Consider the following 19,112-nt stretch of genomic DNA (forward strand, 5'->3'; position numbering starts at 1 on the left):
GCTTAAGTCATCTGGACATTGCTCAAGGCTTCCGTTCTTGCCCATGTTTTCTTGTATGGACTAGTATGGTATTTAATGTTTTTTACAAGAAGCATTTGTAAAATACGATTCTTTTTCTTACCTCTGTAAAATCATGCCCACAATAATTAATAAAATATGCAAATTTTATTTCTATAAATAGAAACATAGAGACGCAAAAAATGTGCACACGATACTTTTTTACGAAATATTTTTTTATTACCTTGAACAGAGACGATTATATTTTCTACAACAGAACATCATGCTTTTCAATGGTTGTGTGCATCATTAATGTATGTTATATATATGTATGTACACACATACACATAAATTAATGTTGACAGTAAAGCATGAATTTGAAAATTGCAAAAATCGGAATCATAATTTAAATGGGAGGAAAAATTTTCCCATTTGCGACGCGTCCAACGATTCTCTTCAAGTAAATTTACGATATATGCATGTGAACTCTAGCAACTTAATGGATATTTTATCCCTGAAATGTCCATTTAAGATAAATATTATGATTTTCTTTCTTTAGCAAGCTCGAATGAATTTTGTACTGATGAAACGCTATATATATTCATGTAATATAAGTATATATTAGTGATTTTATTATTTATTCTCCTGTGCCTTTGTTATGCTTACGATCATCTGATTAAAATTTTTTTCTATGCAAATACCTTCAATGGAAGATATTCAATTTATTTACAATAATATTTCTATAAGTGCACTATGTAGAACCTTTTCTTTTTTATATAATGGAAATTTTTTTCGTAATGGTTTTTCCCCTTGTATACATTTATTTCATGCGTGGCACATGAAAGTATCACAGCTTTATATAGGCTGATGTTAAGGAAAACAAGGCCTCATGCGTATGTAAGTGATGAGGCTGATCGTGATTAGGCAAGATTAATTAGAGAAGTATGGTTCAGTGCTGAATGCTAGTGAATAGTGTTCTCTGCATTAAAATCAAGTAAATAAATTATTTTGGTGGGTTTTGAATGCTTTATTGATGGAAAATTCCATTTTTTGGAAAATAGTTTTCTATAGAAAGATAATAATTAGTCCTATAAATTACACCAGGGGTGCACAACCTCCCCCCGGGCCAAGGGGTCCGTCAAAGTTATTCTGGTAGAAAAGTAGCAATTCACACAGCATAAATAGCTTGGCTAACCATATTTCTTTTATTAAAATACGGGGCATCGCCAAGAAAGATTTTAAGGCAAGTAAAGTTGCCAATAACACCTGGAATATTGTCAAAGGAAATTTGTTACCAATTACAGTCGAAAAATTTGTCAAAGTCAAGCAAAGTCGCCAATTACAGACAAAAAAATTTGTCAAAGGCAAGAAATCACCAATCGGAGAAAAATTATTGGTACTGCATGTCAAATAAACGTAGGCACATGTGAGAGAATTATGATAGAATCATAAGTATAATATAACTCATGAAAATAATCTTAATTCATGATTTCAAAATCGAAAGAGCTCTGCTGAAGGGGGGGGGGGGGACAAACGGGAGATTTTATAAAATATTTGGGACAGAAAAATTATGGGAATATCCCGTAAAGTATGGGCCTTATGGGCATTTTTCATGTACAAGTTTCGGTCCCACTGACTAAAGATTGCGCACCCTTGATTTAGAGGTTTACCAGGATGAATAATTGATCTATTACAAAAGCAATGTAGTTATCATCACGATTTGCATCAGTTTTTGTCTATACTTGGAGGAATATGCATATCCTTCAATAGCATATTCAATTATGGATGCACACACACACATTCACGAAGAAATATAGTCGAATCCCGTTCTAGCGAAAATCTCGTTTTAACGAACACTTTTCTAATCCCTCAGATAAGCGTGCATAGGAACAATGCTAAAACCTTGAATTCCTTTATAACGAAATTTCGTTGTAACGAAGTGATTTCTCCGGTCTCTTGGAGTTCGTTATAACGGGATTCGACTGTACTAAATTAAAAACCAAATGTGTTGATAAATTCAAAATTACAACATTTCAAAAGCCAGAGTATAGCGCCAAGGGCAGCTGTATACACGTAACTAGAAATTATAAAATCAAAAGAGAGAAAATAAAAAGAGATGGAAAAATATATAAATGGAACAATGAGGAGGTCGTTCTCAAGGGGGAACCCCCACCCCACATTGGTCCAAGCAGCAAAAATGTTTCTGATGATGGTAAGCCAAGAAAAAAAGCATAGAATTACCATCAGTTCCCTCGACGTTTTTGCGAAAACAAGCTTTGCACAGTGCCGTCTCAAGGCATGGGCACGGCCCGGGGGCCTCAAGAGAAAAAGGGCCTCACAAAAACGAAATATGGTTGAAATTTTCAAGAATTTGCCTGGTAGGGCCTCAGAAAAATCACTTGGCCCGGGGGCCCACGATGCTCTTAAGACGGCCTTGGCTTTGGAAGTCAAAAAAGCAAATATGAGGAAATACAAAAATTGAAAAAGACTAGAAAAATACATTAGTAGCACAATATTAAATTGACACCCCCTTCAAAAATGTATTCAGAAGTTGGAAAAAAAAGTATAGTATGTAAAGTTTACTATATATATATATTTTTTTTTTTCCCAACTTTTGAATATACAGGTATGTACCATAACATTTTCATCTAGAATGAGCTGATTCCTTGTCTTCCGTCGTTTCCTTGAGAACTACTGAAATTTTATGTGTTCAGATATTCATAAAATTGACACGCATACACTGCTTAACGATGGCAGAAAAGAAATTGTGTAATGTATTTCTTCCATACAACTTCCGACGTAATATTCCGTCAAAATCATTGAACGGGTTGAAACTATGCTGACATGACCGAAAAAAAAAATACGTTGAGAGTGAGGCGTGCGAGGGTGAACCGTAGAAGAACAATAGCTGACTCCGCTAGAAAAGCAAGTTTTCATTACAAAAAAACATTTACGATACAACTCTCTAGTTTTCGTCAATCATTTAAAATCTATTATATAGTAGGAACACTTACTAGCTCCTGAGTAGATTCCACACATTTGAACCAACAACATAAATATAATCAGGGCACACATGATCACAACGGTGGTGCCGCTGTGGTGGTCATAGTGACGGACTCGCGTCGCAAAGTCCCGGGTTCGAACCTCGCAGTGGGGGTCGGCTGAAGTAGGTTTTCTGTGGTTCCCAACTTCAATGCGCGAATGCGGGCCGATCTTCCTTTTAAACTATTTCCTCAGTTCAATATGGGATCGGAAATCAGATTTTTTTTTTTCAAACAAAATTAGTTATTTTACGGAAAAAAGATTAAAATTGAAAACAAATTACTATTTATTTACCGAGGCAAAAAAGTATTTCATTTTTTTTTAGCGGCCCGGTGCGACCGCACCTTTGGCACCTGCCTAAGTCCGGCCCTGTTTACTGTATCTCCCGTAACGGTAGTCACCTCCGAACAGCGGGGGTAACCTCTGAACAACAGCGACATTTTCTTAGAACGCATCCCATTGGACTAACATCAAGAAATTACCTCCGAACGACGATTTCCAAATAACGGTCAAATTTCGGAAATCAAAATGAAAGAAAAAATGATGCATTATTCCATTAAACCCACCCCCCCCCCCCAAAGATTTGCTTAGAAGTATTTGGTTCCTTGAGTGCTTCGTACACAAGAATAACTACGGGTACTTTCCTACGTCAGTGTTTTCCAACTGGGGTCCTAGACCCCAGAGTTTCCCGAAGTACAAGCTAATGGGTGACTAGACGCGTTCCAGAAAGAGCGAAGCAGAATTTGTTTGGTATAATGTGCGACTATACGCAGTAAATAATGTTTACCCTGGACATAGGCGGAGATAGACTTGAAAAGATGGGGAAGGGTGAACGATAATTATGTTATTTTATATAATGCATATATATAAATTAGATCAGCGGTTCTCAACCTTTTTGACTCGCGGAGCCATTACAAGTAAAAAAATTCTATGGGAGAGCCCCGTAGGCCAATTTTTCAATTATTCATCAAAGTTACTGATTCATTTTTACTATTTAAAAATATTTATAATTGTTTTTTTTTTAATATTACTGGTTTTTTTAATTTTCCTCGAACTTCCGCGGAGCCCCTGGAAAGTGCACAAGGAGCCCCAAGGGCTCCGCGGAGCACCGGTTGAGAACCGCTGCATTAGATCATTTGGCTCTGTCAGTGACACATTTCCCATGTCCCCGTTACTCCGCCAATGTGCAGGAAAATGTTTCGGGCTTTCAGATAAGAGTTTAAAAAAGTACCCCAAATCAGTACCCCAAATGGGCTCAAACAAACCAATGAAATTTACAAGCCAAGAATGAACTGTCTCTTGATTGTTACAACAACAATCAACGTTATAATGAAATACTTCAACAGATTTTTTCATGAGAAACACAGAAGTAAGTGTCGCTGTCGGAAGCAACCCTTTTGGCCCTCTACATACCAAAATTCGTGAAGTGAAAAAAAATACAGCGAGACCTCCTCAAATGACCACCACCAAACCAGAACATGGCTCCCACTCCGTCCCCCCCCCCCCCCCAAATGACCAGTCGACGTTCGACACCACGAGTCGTGAGTAGTGCCTCGATCGTCTCGAGTGCTGTGGTGGATGTTCTCGGTGACTGGACGAAGGACGAGTTGGCCATTTTCAAACAGCTGAGGCCGAGACTTCTATTTCTCGAACATGTCGTTCTTAACTACCGAAGTCCAGCTGGAGCTGGTGAAAGTGGTCAAGACCAAGGGCATGCTGCCGTTCGTACTGATCGACGTCTAGCGGGCACTGAAAGAAAGGAAAATTCAACTGACCAGGGCCCTGTCGGATTTTCCCGCTCCACTCCAATTGAAACAACTCTCGCCAGAGTGAGTAGTAGCACAAAAAACATCGTCTCAAATGTTGGTGAATGCTTACGATCGGCAACCGCAAGAGCCGGACATACCAACCGATATCTGGAGAGCCCTGTTGCTGAAGGTTACCCGATGACTGCTGGAATATCCGAACACCAAGAGTCGAAGAAGGAAATGGTGTTGCCGATACAATGTGACGAGGAGGAAAACGCGCAGAACCTGGTGCTTCTAGGTGCTTCGCCACTCGAGAAGATTTGGAGTGCTGTCAAGAAGGGGATTCTTGTGCTAGTTTTCTGGTTGTTTGAGTGAGCATAGAGTGAACACTTTTGTTTTATGAGTTTTTTGATAGTCTTCATAGGAAACATTTCAAATTTTTCATTTCCGAGACGATGTAGTAAAATTAGTAAAGAATATACATCTTCGTAAAGATTTCGAAGTAAGGTCGATGGGGTGTGTATAAGAGGAGGCGCAGATCCATGATGATTTATTTCATTTATGCCGTTTCACGACCATAAAACCAGGACAAAATTGAAAATAATCAGAACAATTCAATAATACAAATTAAAACTAAATAGTGAGCTTCTAGAGCATAGTGGTAGCACACTGAACTGGCATTCAAGAGGATGTAGGTTTGAGTCCCCGTAGAGCAAAAAAAAAAAAAAATCAGCATCTCTGCATAAAGCCAGTTGTCTGTATATCTTGTAATTTTTTGATTGTTTGCATAAATCATCTGGACATTACTCAAGGCTTTCGTTCCTGTCAATGTTTTCTTGTATGGACTAGTATGTATATGGAGTAGTAGTACTGACTTGTATGGTATTCAATATGTTTTTTTACGCGAAACATTTGTAAAATCATTCCCATAATAATTAATAAAATATGCAAATTTTATTACTATAAATAGAAATGTAGAGACGCAAAAAAAAATGTGCACACGATACTTTTTTACGAAATATTTTTTTATTACCTTGAACAGAGACGATTATATTTTCTACAACAGAACATCATGCTTTTCAATGGTTGTGTGCATCATTAATGTATGTTATATATATGTATATACACACATACACATAAATTAATGTTGACAGTGAAGCATGAATTTGAAAATAGCAAAAATCGGATTCATAATTTAAATGGGAGGAAAAATGTTCCCATTTGCGACGCGTCCAACGATTCTCTTCAAGTAAATTTACGATATATGCATGTGAACTCTAGCAACTTAATGGATATTTTATCCCTGAAATGTCCATTTATAAGATAAATATTATGATTTTCTTCCGTTAGCAAGCTCGAATGAATTTTGTACTGATGAAACGCTATATATATTCATGTAATATAAGTATATATAAGTGATTATTATGTATTCTCCTGTGCCTCTTTGTTATGTTTACGATATTAAAATTTTTTTCTATGCAAATACCTTCAATGGAAGGCATTCAATTTATTTACAATGATATTTCTATAAGTGCACTATGTAGAACCTTTTCTTTTTTATATAATGGAAATTTTTTTCGTAATGGTTTTTTCCCCTTTTTCCCCCTCGTATATATTTATTTCATGTGTGGCACATGAAAGTATCACAGCTTTATTCAGGCTGACATTCAAGAAAACAAGGCCTCATGCATATATAAGTGATGAGGCTAATGGTGATTAGGCAAGATCAATTAGAGAAGTATGGTTCAGTGCATTTCTATACTTGTTTAGTGCTGAATGCTAGTGAATAGTGTTCTCGGCATTGAAATCAAGTAAATAAATTATTTTGGTGTATTTCGGATGCTTCACTAATGGGGGGAAAAATTACATTTTTTGAAAATACTTTTCTGTAAAAAGAATAATTAGTCCTATAATTTACACCAGGGGTGCACAACCTCCGGGGCAAGGGGTCCGCCAAAGTTGTTCCGGTAGAAAAGTAGCAATTCACACAACATTTTCAAATACCAAGGCTCACCATATTTCTTTTATTAAAATACGGGGCATCGCCAAGAAAAATATTAAGGCAGTTGCCAATAACGCCTAAAAAAATTGTCAAAGGCAAATAAAGTTACCAATTGCAATCGGGAAATTTGTCAAAGTCAAGTAAAGTTGTCAATTACAGACAAAAAAGTTGTCAAAGGCAAGAGATCACCAAATCGCAGAAAAATAATTGGCACTGCAAGTCAAAATGCAATTCACCAAATAAACGTAGGCATATGTGAGAGGTATAGTTATTTCATTATAATTATAATTATGATGGAATCGTAAGTGTAGCATAATTTATAGCTCATTTGAAAGTAATTTTAATTCATGATTTCAAAAGTTAAACAAATTTGTTAAAATCTGTGGGGGGGGGGGCAAACGGGAAATTTTATAAAATATTTGGGACAGCGAAAATTATGGGAATATCCCGTAAAGTACGGGCCTTATGGTCACTTTTCATGTACAAATTTCTGTCCCGCTGAATGTAAAGATTGTGCACCCTTGATTTACAAGATTATCAGATGAATAATTGATCTATTACAAAAGCAATGCAGTTATCATCACGATTTGCATCAGTTTTTGTCTATACTTGAAGGAATATGCATATCCTTCAATGACACATTCAGTTATGAATGAATATGCATATTCAAATGTGAAGTCTATTCTACTTTCCATACCTTGCACATAATTTCAATACATATTAGATATTCAATGTTTTTCGAAAAACACTTATTGAATACAAAGTGATGGCAAAATAAATTATACACAAACAATTAAAATGATCACGCTCATAATGCATTGATGATTCAGCATTTCTTTTTATGCATTGACATTTATATGCATATTTTTTTCACATACATCTGTGATAATTCGTCTTGATGTACATTATATTTTACGAAATTGGTATGATGAGCATTGATTGACCCTTTGGATGCTACGCTCGAGCACCGACAGCGAGGAAGAATAGATTATATGCCTACAGATTTTTGTGGAAGTCTCATCAAAAGTGAGCTCTACAGTTTGGTATGCATTTGTGAACAAACATCTCTCGTGTGTCTGGAGAAAATATACGGGGGTGCATAGGTAACAGGGCGTATATATGGTATTTTACTGGCGATCCGTTGATCCTGGATGCATACTTCCAAATAGAAAAAAGTATCAAAACAACGTGTAGAACTCCCATATGGCATTCGTGTTGCAAGGGGCTGTACAGTTACTATAATGAAAGTGCTAGCTTTTTATAGGGACACACTGTGCTCAAAAACCCAACTTGTGTCCTGTCTCTCCTGAGGCAAAAAAAAAAAGCTTTTCTAAGTGGAATTCGAATTCGAAAAACGGTGGAACGTTGGGGGAAAAAACAGCCTTATATATAGAGATACAAGTGAAACGGTTTATCTACATTTAGAGCCGTTTTTTTCCCAACTTTCCTCCGTTTTTTGAATTCGAATATCTCGGTGAACATTGCACTTAAAATGTGGATATATTTTTGTTAGCATCAGAAAAGACAAAGTATAACAACTTTTTAAATAATTGAGTTCTTTAGCACAGGGTGTCCCGTATAAAAAGTTAACATTTTTATTTTAATAACTGTACAACCCCTTGCAACATGAGAATGACTGACTTATCTGAATACTACACGTTATTTGGATATCTATTCTAATTGGAAGTATGGCTCTACGACCAACGGTTCGCCGGTAAAATGCTATACTCCCTGTTACCTATGCGTACACTTAACCAACAAGAGACCAGTTCTAGATATTTTCTTTAACTTCACTTCCAAAGTGTGTGCAGCATCAGATTTCGGTAGCGATCATCGAGGCGAGCATTTGGTAGGCAACATGAAGATTATCTGAATATAGAGTCATAGTCTAATCACGCCTATGATAAGTCATCCATATTCAAGAATGCCCATTTTTATTGAAAATGGCGTACCATCCAAACGGCTAAACCACGCACATTTGAAGTTGTCGAATAATGACCTTCGACCGTTGATAGCGTTATTTTCGGGTAATAATTCGTTTACAATAGCAATATTTTATCATAAGTATACACAGTTATTGAAATTCAACTTCCCCAGCTTCAGATGATTGTGGAGGGCGTTCTAATGATTTGATTCAGGGGTTCTGAACCTGGGATCGTCTAGCCCTAAGATATTGGAAGGAGCCCCACACATACCGAGAGAGAGAGAGAGAGAGAAAGAGATGTAAAAAAAATCGGCTGTTGAGAAATAGTCAAATACGGTGGGGACCATCTTAATGCATGGATCAACTGGCTATCACCAAGGGCCACATGCCCAAAGGCCTACATGATGGGATCTGCTGCTGTGAGATCCTCGCGAGTAATTGTAAAATTCTTAACGTCCACCTACGTATGGACCCAGAAACATCACTTTGCTCGAGGAACCGTGATGTTCGAACGGCCCTGCTTGGAACTCTAAGAAAGAAGCTCCCAGCCCAGGATAGGAGCTGATCCAGGGCTATATGTTGGAAGGAGAGTAAGTTATTGTGTGGGTTCGTTAAATCGTTTTTTTTAAAGTTTATCTCCAGGGCCGTCATTTAAACTTTTTCCGGGGGGGGGGGCGGCGGCGGCAAAGAACATGTACTTTCAATGTATTTATAATTTTATATATATATTTTTAGATATATAACATTTTTAGTGTATTTTCAAAAGCCAGGGCAGGGGGCTACGGTCCCCCCGACCCTCCCAAAACGACGGGCCTGGATTACTCTACAAAAGTTTGATAAAACATCTTTTACAAAACTTGTAAAAACAACAATGAGCTACATTCGCTTATTGGTTGCATCTTTCAAGTTTTATGAAAGAATTTTTAATCAGACTTTTATAGCGGCTAGTTATTATCTCGGCCTTAGGCCGGTATTACACTATAAAAGTTTGATAAAAGTCCTATTATAAAACTTGAAAAAGGCAGCCAATAAGGTCAACGGTTGCATTTTCTAGAATGTAACCAATAACCTTATTGGTTAGATTTTTCAAGTTTTATAAAATGGATTTTATCAAACTTTTATAGTGTAATACCGGCCTTAGGGACAGACCAATTTTTCCCATATAAATTCGGCTCTTGAGAGGGATGATCGCTTCCTATCTGGAACCGCGAATGGGCTCAGATATCGATCTTATTTATAAAACTTTTTGTTCGCATTATAAATTTAGTTTTGACTACATTCAGTTCAATATGTGGGAAGAGGGTCTCGCTTCTGGATGGAACAATGAGAAGGAAATGTGGTCTAAAGTGGGCCATGGGCTGAAAATTCATTAACAAACACCGATCCAACTGACACCGAATCCAGACAACAGACACTTTTGAATTCTGAATTGAATAATCCTGAGTTGTGGAAGTTTAATTTCCATAAAGTAGCATTCTTTTTTGGGGGAAAAAAATGGATGGGACATTCTCTCTCTAGTCGGCGACTATGGAAAAATGGCCAGCCCGTAATACAGAGTGTCCCATAAATTAGTAAATAGTTTAAAACTAATTCATAAGAAATTGGTATGTTTGAATGCGGTTTGCGGAAAAGTTATTCTCCCAAACGGGTTTTTTTAGTACATGTGAAAAAAAAAATTAATTCAAATTTTGTCGACATAGGGCCCTGCAGGAAAATAAGCCAATGGTAATATGCAAATCAGAGTCGTATAAAATGCAGGGTAAAATGGATAATTATTAATAGAGCGCATTTCTAAATTTTCCCATTACTGGCGCCTCCACAAGGCTTTCATTGTAATATTGACATGAAACACTATTGGTGAAGTTGATTTGACTCAGTCACGAATCACCCGAAGTTTTATTAACGTTTCGGACACCGAAGAGATCGAAGAAAAGTTCAGATCCAGAATTCATCGATTCATTTTTATGCAGCGCCATCTATCGACAAAACATTGAACTAACGTTTTTCTGTAAACCAAAAAAAAATTTCTTTTTGATGGGAATATCTTTTATGCAAAACGCATTAACATATACCAATTCAACCCAATTTTATGAATTTTTAAACTGTTTACGAATTTATGGGGGCACATTGTCGATTGATATTGCATACGAGAAAAACGTAATCTCTATGAAAAACTTTTAATAATTGGTTAAGTAGTGAAATAATAGACTCATTAACTTCGTGAAGTAAGCTAGATTTCTAGCTCAGGAATCGGTAGCAGTTGTGTTGCAAACTAAACTTTGGGTGCCTGTATTTGGACCATGATAAACGAATACTGCCATCAAACGGATTTTATTTTGTAAACATAATATAAAAATTTATACCATATATCCTTAATTTTGAATGTCGATAGAAAAGAGGTTTGCGATACAATACGGTCTTAAGCGTAGTCTAATCCAGTGTTCTTGAACTTTTCTGACATTTGTAGACCGATGTATAAGCAGTTCAAAAATTTCGCTGGCCCGCAAAAATGAGAAATTATTTGTTGAACAGCAAAAAAAAAAATTAAGTAGTAACAGTTTATGGACCGGAGAAAGATAGCTCTCCGGTCCGTAAAGAGTTACAATTTGGACCGAAAATAAATAAAATAGAAGAAATGCTTTTGTGGACCATTGAAAAATAAGCATGGCAAATACTTTGCGGACCGGGGAAGATAAATAAACAGGAGGTATATAGTCACACGTGGACCGGCGAGGAAAAAATAATAATAAATAGGAAAAGTAATTTCTGAACCAGTAAGAGGAAAATAAATAGGAATAATTGAAACCAGCAAAAAATAAATAATTGGAGGAATGATTTGCGGACCGGCAAAAAAAAAAATAATAAAATGTATGTATAGTGAAGAAATTTCCTATAAAAAGGTGCAGAAGTTGTAATTTCTGGACTAGCAAAAGGAAAGTAAATAGAGATAATTCAGTCCAGTGAGAAAATAAATAAATAGGAATAATAATTTGCAGTCCAGCGAAAGATAAATAAACACGATGAGAATAATATCTGCACACCAGTAAATTGAAGGAATGATTTGCGGACAGCCAGATGACCGCTGACGGAAAAAAAAACCAACCAATTTTAACACAGTATTTTATGTTTTAAATTTGAAATTATACGTAGCAGCTGCATACATTGGGCGAAATTTTTTGCAGACCGGCATAGAATCCATACCGGCCAGCGGTTGAAGAACACTGGTCTAATCAATGTAATGTCTTTGGATCAGAAATAGCGTGAAACATGATTAAAAAACAAAATACATATCTTTAAAAAATACATGAATCACATTTAAAATAAATACAGTACATTTTTCTGTTCCCATTTATTTTGCAATTCGTTTTTTTTTTGTTTGAGGGGGTTGGTGCACGATCTTTGCTTCCATGTTTTCTTATGGAAAAAATCCCTTTCCCTTTTTTGCCCCCTTTTCAAATTTTCTTTCATTTTTAACATTTTAAAATTTTCTATTTACTTTAGGCACTCAATTTTTTTCCTTCAAATGTTATGGATATTTTTATAGCACTAGTATTTAGGATCTTAATTGTTGCTTATTTTTTTTCTCGGATTTTAAATTTAACAACATGCAACTTTTCTAGAAATCACCAAAATTTACTCTTATTTTGTGCTATAAAATTTTTTTTTTTTTGAATGATTTTAATAAAAAATCCTTGTGTCAAAGTATGTAACACCATAGTGTCGAGCGAGATACAAAGTTTCAAGACATTTGAATGAGTGGTGTTTGAAAAAGTGTTCCTTGTTATGTTTCCTTTGGGAAAGGAACATTTTAGTGGAAAAAATTAGGATATATATAATGCCTGCCAGCAGTTTTTATTAAAATATTTTAAAAATGTTTTTAGTACAGGTAAGGACAAAAACTTGAACGCAGTTATACGCAGGAAACTTCATAGTATTTGAAAATTTAAAAATTCGGAAATGTGTTTTTTGGAAAATTTTGCGTTCACCAACCCCCACTAAGCATATGATGAAAAGGCACAAAATTTGCGCAATTTTTTTTTTGTTTCCAAAATCTAAATATTTCCACTCGTTTCAAACTGTACACTGGTGAAGAATGATCAATTTATTCTGGAAATAGATTATTTCTGCAGCTTCGAAATGAATAGCCGCAAGTATTTGTTCAGTATTCATAACGGGAAAGAATCTGATACATCATATACAAGAAACTATTTTTTTTAATCAATTTTTTATATAAAAAGATTTCAAAAGGAAAAAGAAAAATCCTTTAGCCCCCTGAAAAAACTAACAATAAAATTCATTCGAATTCCTAATTTCACCTCCAAAATTTCATTTAAATTTTCCAAAAATGATGATGAAAAGTATCAAATACCGACTTTAGATGGAGCTGCTGCAGCTGCGGATGGAATGTTACAGTGCTTTTCATTGTGTATAAATGAGTAAATAGTTTGTCTTTTTTTTTTTTCTCTCATTTTTCAACTATTTATACTATTTCGATTATTTGCCCTATAATGAAAGGAAATGGACAATTCACAGTGTCATAATGAAGATACATACAAATACAGTATTTATACTAGTATTTAAGAACAATGTTCTTTCTACTAAGAGTAATAATGAAAGCTACTAATATCTGAAGTGCAGTGAATTTTTATCAATTATGCAATATCTATTGAGAAAAATTTGCTTTTTAGAATCCTTTCTCAAGCCGGTATTCAGTATTGTGGCCCATACAAATGCAGTAGAAGTCCGTTGCAACGAGCGGGAAAAATTGTCGCTATGACGGACTTCTCGTTATATGCAAATTTACAATTTTGTTTTCCAGTGTCCTGTTTGAAGTTATTCAGTTGCCGTCAATTTTGTTCTGATAAATGGATTCTCTGATCTTGAAATTGATTTTCGGGTCCCAGCTCTGAAACATTTCAGCACGGAATTTCGTAATCTCAAAACTATTTGTTTGACCGACTGAGCTATTAAAATTCTCAATCATTATCTGACTTCTGAATTAGAAAGTCACGTGTCCTGTGTGCATATTGGTAAAAACCTAAGAATAAAAAAAAAGAAGTAAAAAGTGTGGTATTTCAGTGTCCATCCTTTGTTAGAAGTGTCTCAGAAGCAGCATGTGCAATCATTCCCAATTAGCAACACATCCTCACTTTCTATCCTCACCATCCACACATCCTTTTTTAGGCGTTTTTGAGAATTTCGAATAAAGTTATAACGGACGCTTCCCAATCGGCAACTTCGTTGTAAACGAATATTTTTTTCATCTTTCAACATTTGATCTCTGACAATCACTTGCAAATCCCTCGTGTAATAGCGAGATTCTCGTTATAATTGAATTCATTGTAACGGACTTTCACTGTATTATGTTTCACGCCGACTTTAAGGCATGGGTGTCTATAAAGATATTTCAAGGAGTAGCGGGTTAAAATCGGTCCAACTGGAAATCGAGCCAAAATAGATAAAAGTTTGTTAGGCCTTCGACTCGTTGGCGCTTTATCATTCGTTTTTTCTTCCTCAAGCTGCCAAGCGACTTCTTTCGATTTAAAGGAAAATATATAAAGATGCTTCTGACCTCTATAGTCATTTTAAGGAGCTATATGTATGTAATTAGAGCTCCTTGAAACCACTGGCTAACTTATCCGCCATGTCTGAGCAAAGGTGAGACTTCAGTATTATCACTATGGCCAATCGCTGTTCTTTTTCAACAATTAGACGTCACTTGGAGCAGCAAACCAGTTTTTTGTTCAAAGAATAATGAGTACGCTCTTCTTTTTTGGCGTCACAGGTATGATTACTCGGTGATTTAAATATAGGGATAAAATGTTCGCTTCATCCTTGATGAATACTCCGAATAAGGCACCTATAAAGGAGTGCGGACTCATCGCCCCTCTTTGAACGAAAATTTGGCCTTCCCGTATTGGCTTTTCCAAGTGACGTCTGATCGTTAAAAAAATGCCGGAGAAGAAACAGCGATGGGCTATGGCAAAAATATTGACGTCACACTTAACTCAAAGATGGCGGATAGGTGTCAGCCCGAGGTTTGAAGAAGCCCACTTACAAGTACTTAGCATCACAACATAAATGATATTCTGAGCACACCACAAAATTGACGCAAGTATGCGCTTGTTCAAGACGCTATCCGGGTACTATTTTATAATTATGAATTAATGCCTAATGTCTCACACACTCGCACAATCACCTCATAATCACTAAACTTAATAACGGACAAAAATGTACGTTTCTGTTAAAAATTTCTTAGTTTCAACTTTGATCTGAAATTGTGTTCGTGTCATTTTTAACCCCTCCCCCCTCCTTCAAAAAAAAAGATTTTTCCGGGATTAAAATATCTAACACATTACGCTATGATTGAAAAATTAATGATCTTATGTTCATTTCAAAAAAAGACGTCAAAATGACGTTTTTTCGACCCCATTCGAACCAAAATGACCAAATTTTTTTCCATGATATGTAGCGTGTTTTTTTAAGTAAGTACCGTTTTGAAATAAAAAGAAAACAAGTTGACTTTCTCCGTAGCAATTTTTTTTACATGAAAGCCTGTACCTAAATCTGCTTTTCAATATAATTTCCACCAATATAAAGGCATTTATCGTATCGTACAACCAGCTTTTGAATCCCATCCTCTAAAGCCCCGTTCAAGATTGGGTGGTCGCTTTGGTGATAATTACCGGCATGTGCAACTTTTTTCCCTTCGCAGGGAAAAAAAAGGTGGGAGAGAAACTCATCAAAAAAAGCCCATCTTTCTTGGGATGGATTGGTGTTCGATACCGACTTTCTCTCCCATAATCCTTTGTGCCGCGAAAACTACTGTAAGCTCCTTCGTCAGTCATCTTGAATCAATCACTTCCGTTAAACCCACGTAACCAGTGACGACTTGCGGAAAGAAGTCGTGACGACTTCACGCCATGTGTGAATGGTTTGTAGCAACAATCCCCGTTACCGGGAACTTCCCGGGATGTTTTATTGCACATGTGAACGGGGCTATGGAAATCTGCCCCCTGATTTGACAACCACTGCAACACGGTCGTTTTGATCTCATCATCGTCGTCGTCATGGCACTGACCACCAGATGCAGGAACATGTGGTAGTCACTGAGTGCTAAATCGAGATTGTATGGAGGGTGATCAAGTTGTTCCCAGCGAAATGAGGCGATGAGATCTATGGTTCGACTAGCCACGTGTGGACGGGCATTGTCATGAAGCAAAACGATCCCCTTACTCGACATGCCCCGCCTTTTGTTTTTAGTTGCACAACTTTTGATAATTTAAGCGTTCAGCCATAATTTCACAGAGAACAATTCTGGCTAACAAATGTAGGTACACAGCGCGCGTGTGCGGAATGCTGACCGCAGCGCTGCAGCGGCAGAATTTCAAAACGTTACTTACTTAGAAAACATGCCTCGTATATGACGATATGATACAACGACGTGCTTGAGAAAGCACTCCCCTAACTTTGTGGTGACGTAACGTGGAACTACTAGACTTGAACAGAAGCGGATTTAACTGCGGGTGCGTGACCCTGAACCCCGACTTTTAAATGACCCCCACTAAACCCGAACTTTATTTTTTTTTCCTAACTTAAGGGGGCCCGGTATTTCCTTCTACTCTCGGGGACTCAACTGATCTTAACCCACCTCTGGTCTGACCAGAATATGACTTCTTGTACAAGCCAACAGGTGGCTGAAGAGGTAGTCCTCTGGGATTCTGAATGAACGCGAGAACTTTGCCACTGGACTTATCCCGTTGCCGAGATCTCTTCTAGCCCAGCTTCATGGCAGTCCTCTGGAATTCTGTGAACAAGGAAAGAAAAGCCGGTGTTTAGTGCAGATGAGGTCATAAAGTGCTTGTTAAGTGAAGTGTGTTTAGAAAATAACTTGGAAACGCAGCGATAGATAGAAAGATGAAAAACAAGTGTAGTCTTGTTGGACTTGGGCAGGCGTGGAGTTCTTAATACACTGGTTTGCAAAATTAATTACAATTTTAACTAGCAGGTAGCACCACAGTCGTTTTATTTGTCGACTCCTGTTTACTCGATAAACGTCGACGACGGTGTGAGGGGAGAAAAAGGGAATATACGCACAACACGTCACATACAATTCCTTCGATTTTTATAAACTTTTGAACTACTTACGGATTTATGGGACACCCTGTATTTTTCACGTTTAAACAGATGGTTATAGTAAATTAAAATATTAAATTATTAATGTTTCTAACTTATTTGATGCCGTTGATAAATTCATTGTTTCCGCCGGTGCTAATATTCCTGGGAGTCCAACCAGACGTGGGGGGGGGGGGGATCAAATTTATGGATGGACTCAAATCATGGCTCAAGAGGCCTCTCCCCCACCTGGAAATGTCGGGCTCCGAGCCTAGGCCGCCGAAATCTCTCAGACCAGTGGTGCAAGAAATGGATTTATAACCGGATGGTGTAAGTGGAATGGCGCGATCAATCTCAGGGGCCCGTGAAACCCATAGGTGCCCCAGTCCTGCCCCAGGTATAGGTAGACTTTTCTTCTCCTTCGTGGTACTGATACATATATATCTGAATACTCAGGATGAATTCGATACTTTTCAAATACAGTTTATGGCGTCACGATCTTTGTCAGAAAATTTTACACTTTGAATTTCGTTTGGTGTAGTTTTAATAGCAGCCGTCTGAACGCAAAGCCCAGTCAAAGCCCAGAGGTTTCATGATAATGAACTCTGGCATACCACTTCCGAGATTATGCATTTAAATCGTAACTCTGGCAATTCCAGGCAGCAAGGAAGCCAAATCAAATCAATCCAGCAAGGAAGAACATCAAATTACAAGGTGGCCCATAATGATATTAAGATGATGACACTGTTTATAATTCTCATGCCATAATTGCGCCCACCCCCCTATTTCAAGACAGTGCATGAAATGTCTTAAGCTAGGGACACAGTCTTAGCCAGCTTGGTCCAATAGTCATTCGCAAATATTTGCTTAAAGTGTTTGTCTACCCTCTTCCTGCAGCAATGATTCTTCCAGCGTCATAGGCTGGATGCACACTGGCCCAGCGTGGCTCAATGCTCCTTGGCGAATATTTGTTTCCAGAACAATTTAATACGCCAACGCATGCTGTAACTGCTGGTGTTCTTTAATGCATGAGTGGGCCAGACTAATTAAGAGATCGGGAAGAAAGGCGGCTCCTTCGACTTAAGTTGAAATGATATGTGCTCCGAATCTCAATGTTTTATATGCCGTCAAGGCATGTGATTGAAAAAAAAACATGCATGCGATCAAAATTTCTACATGCTCCGGGCATGCATGTCGGGCAAGGGATTTATTCAGCCCTGCTATTCATCTGCCTTATGACCGTTTTAACCAAAGTCCAGGGTGATCTCTACGTAGGGGCAAAAGTGATAACATTCCAAGCCAACAGGGTTGAATGCCTGTCCAAGATCAGATGTGGAAAGTTTTGGAATTCAGGCGCTAGATGTTGATCTGCTCTGGTACCCCCTGCAGTCCTCTGTAAGGCGATGTTCAAGCTTTGCCGTAAACGATCGTATATGCAAATATTATGATAGGGCATTCACTGCACAACAGATAGATTTCACGTCTACCAATTTGAGTGGTAACGAATGAGAACACTACGTTTGTAAATTCTGGCTAGATGGCCTTAATAGAGCCGATGTCTCCGACGAGACTACCGTTATGCTACTGACTTCGTTCTCGGAGTCAGTAGCAGAATGAATCCTCGACGAGTGTCCGCCGCCGTACCTGTCTTCTTCAGCGTTGAGTTCACCTTCGCTGACTTCTAGGGATTCGAGTTCGGTTCCCGCGACGCTATTTTCAGAAGACGTCGGCACTGAGTCTAAGGAATAAGAAAACACGTTGCGTCGGGAGCCCGACGTCGTGGGTATGTTCGGAGCTTCGGATTCGACCTCTATCCTAGGGGTGCCGCATATCTGGCCGGCGTTTGAGGACGACGAAGAGGATCCCTCGAGGGAATGGCGAACGGTCACTCTCTTCTTGAACCGCTGGCTGAGGTCCGAGTTGCCGCGGTGGATGGTGCGCGAGAAAGTCTTCGTCACGGGCGTCGTCGGTTCGCTGAAGTGTTTGTCCACGAGGATGGACTTGGGCGACTTCTGCTGGACCTTCGACAGTGACGTCGCGTTCAGCGCGACCGGTGCCGGAGGGGGAGGAGGTGGTGGAGGAGGAGGCGGCGTCTTGAAGTCGAGCGTCACGGGGCTCGGCGTGACGACGTGCGTGTTGGATGTTAATGAAGTGTACAGGCTCAGCATGCGGTGGCGATCTTCAAGGTACATCTCTACCAGCTGGTCGACTTTAGATTCGATATCTTCAACCTGATGGAGACAGAGAAGCAGTTAGTTTAATCACGCACAAATCCGATGGATTC

The 19,112-nt window shown here is 38.0% G+C and overlaps 1 protein-coding gene across 3 annotated transcripts in view; it reads right to left on the reverse strand.

Moving 5' to 3' along the window:
• Positions 1-5,793: 5,793 nt before the first annotated feature.
• KCNQ (KCNQ potassium channel) overlaps positions 5,794-19,112 on the reverse strand; it is a 258,735-nt gene continuing 245,416 nt past the window's right edge. For all 3 annotated transcript variants that reach the window (XM_089235148.1, XM_089235147.1, XM_089235150.1), the window contains one exon: positions 5,794-19,059. In XM_089235148.1, the coding sequence (XP_089091274.1) occupies positions 18,343-19,059 (717 nt within the window). In that variant the 3' untranslated portion in view covers positions 5,794-18,342. The remainder of the gene's footprint in view (positions 19,060-19,112) is intronic.

Source organism: Pholcus phalangioides, unplaced genomic scaffold (genome assembly GCF_987345545.1).
Source record: "Pholcus phalangioides strain wild (caught in Gottingen) unplaced genomic scaffold, Ppha-v1.0 ptg000008l_1, whole genome shotgun sequence".
NCBI lineage: Eukaryota > Metazoa > Arthropoda > Arachnida > Araneae > Pholcidae > Pholcus > Pholcus phalangioides.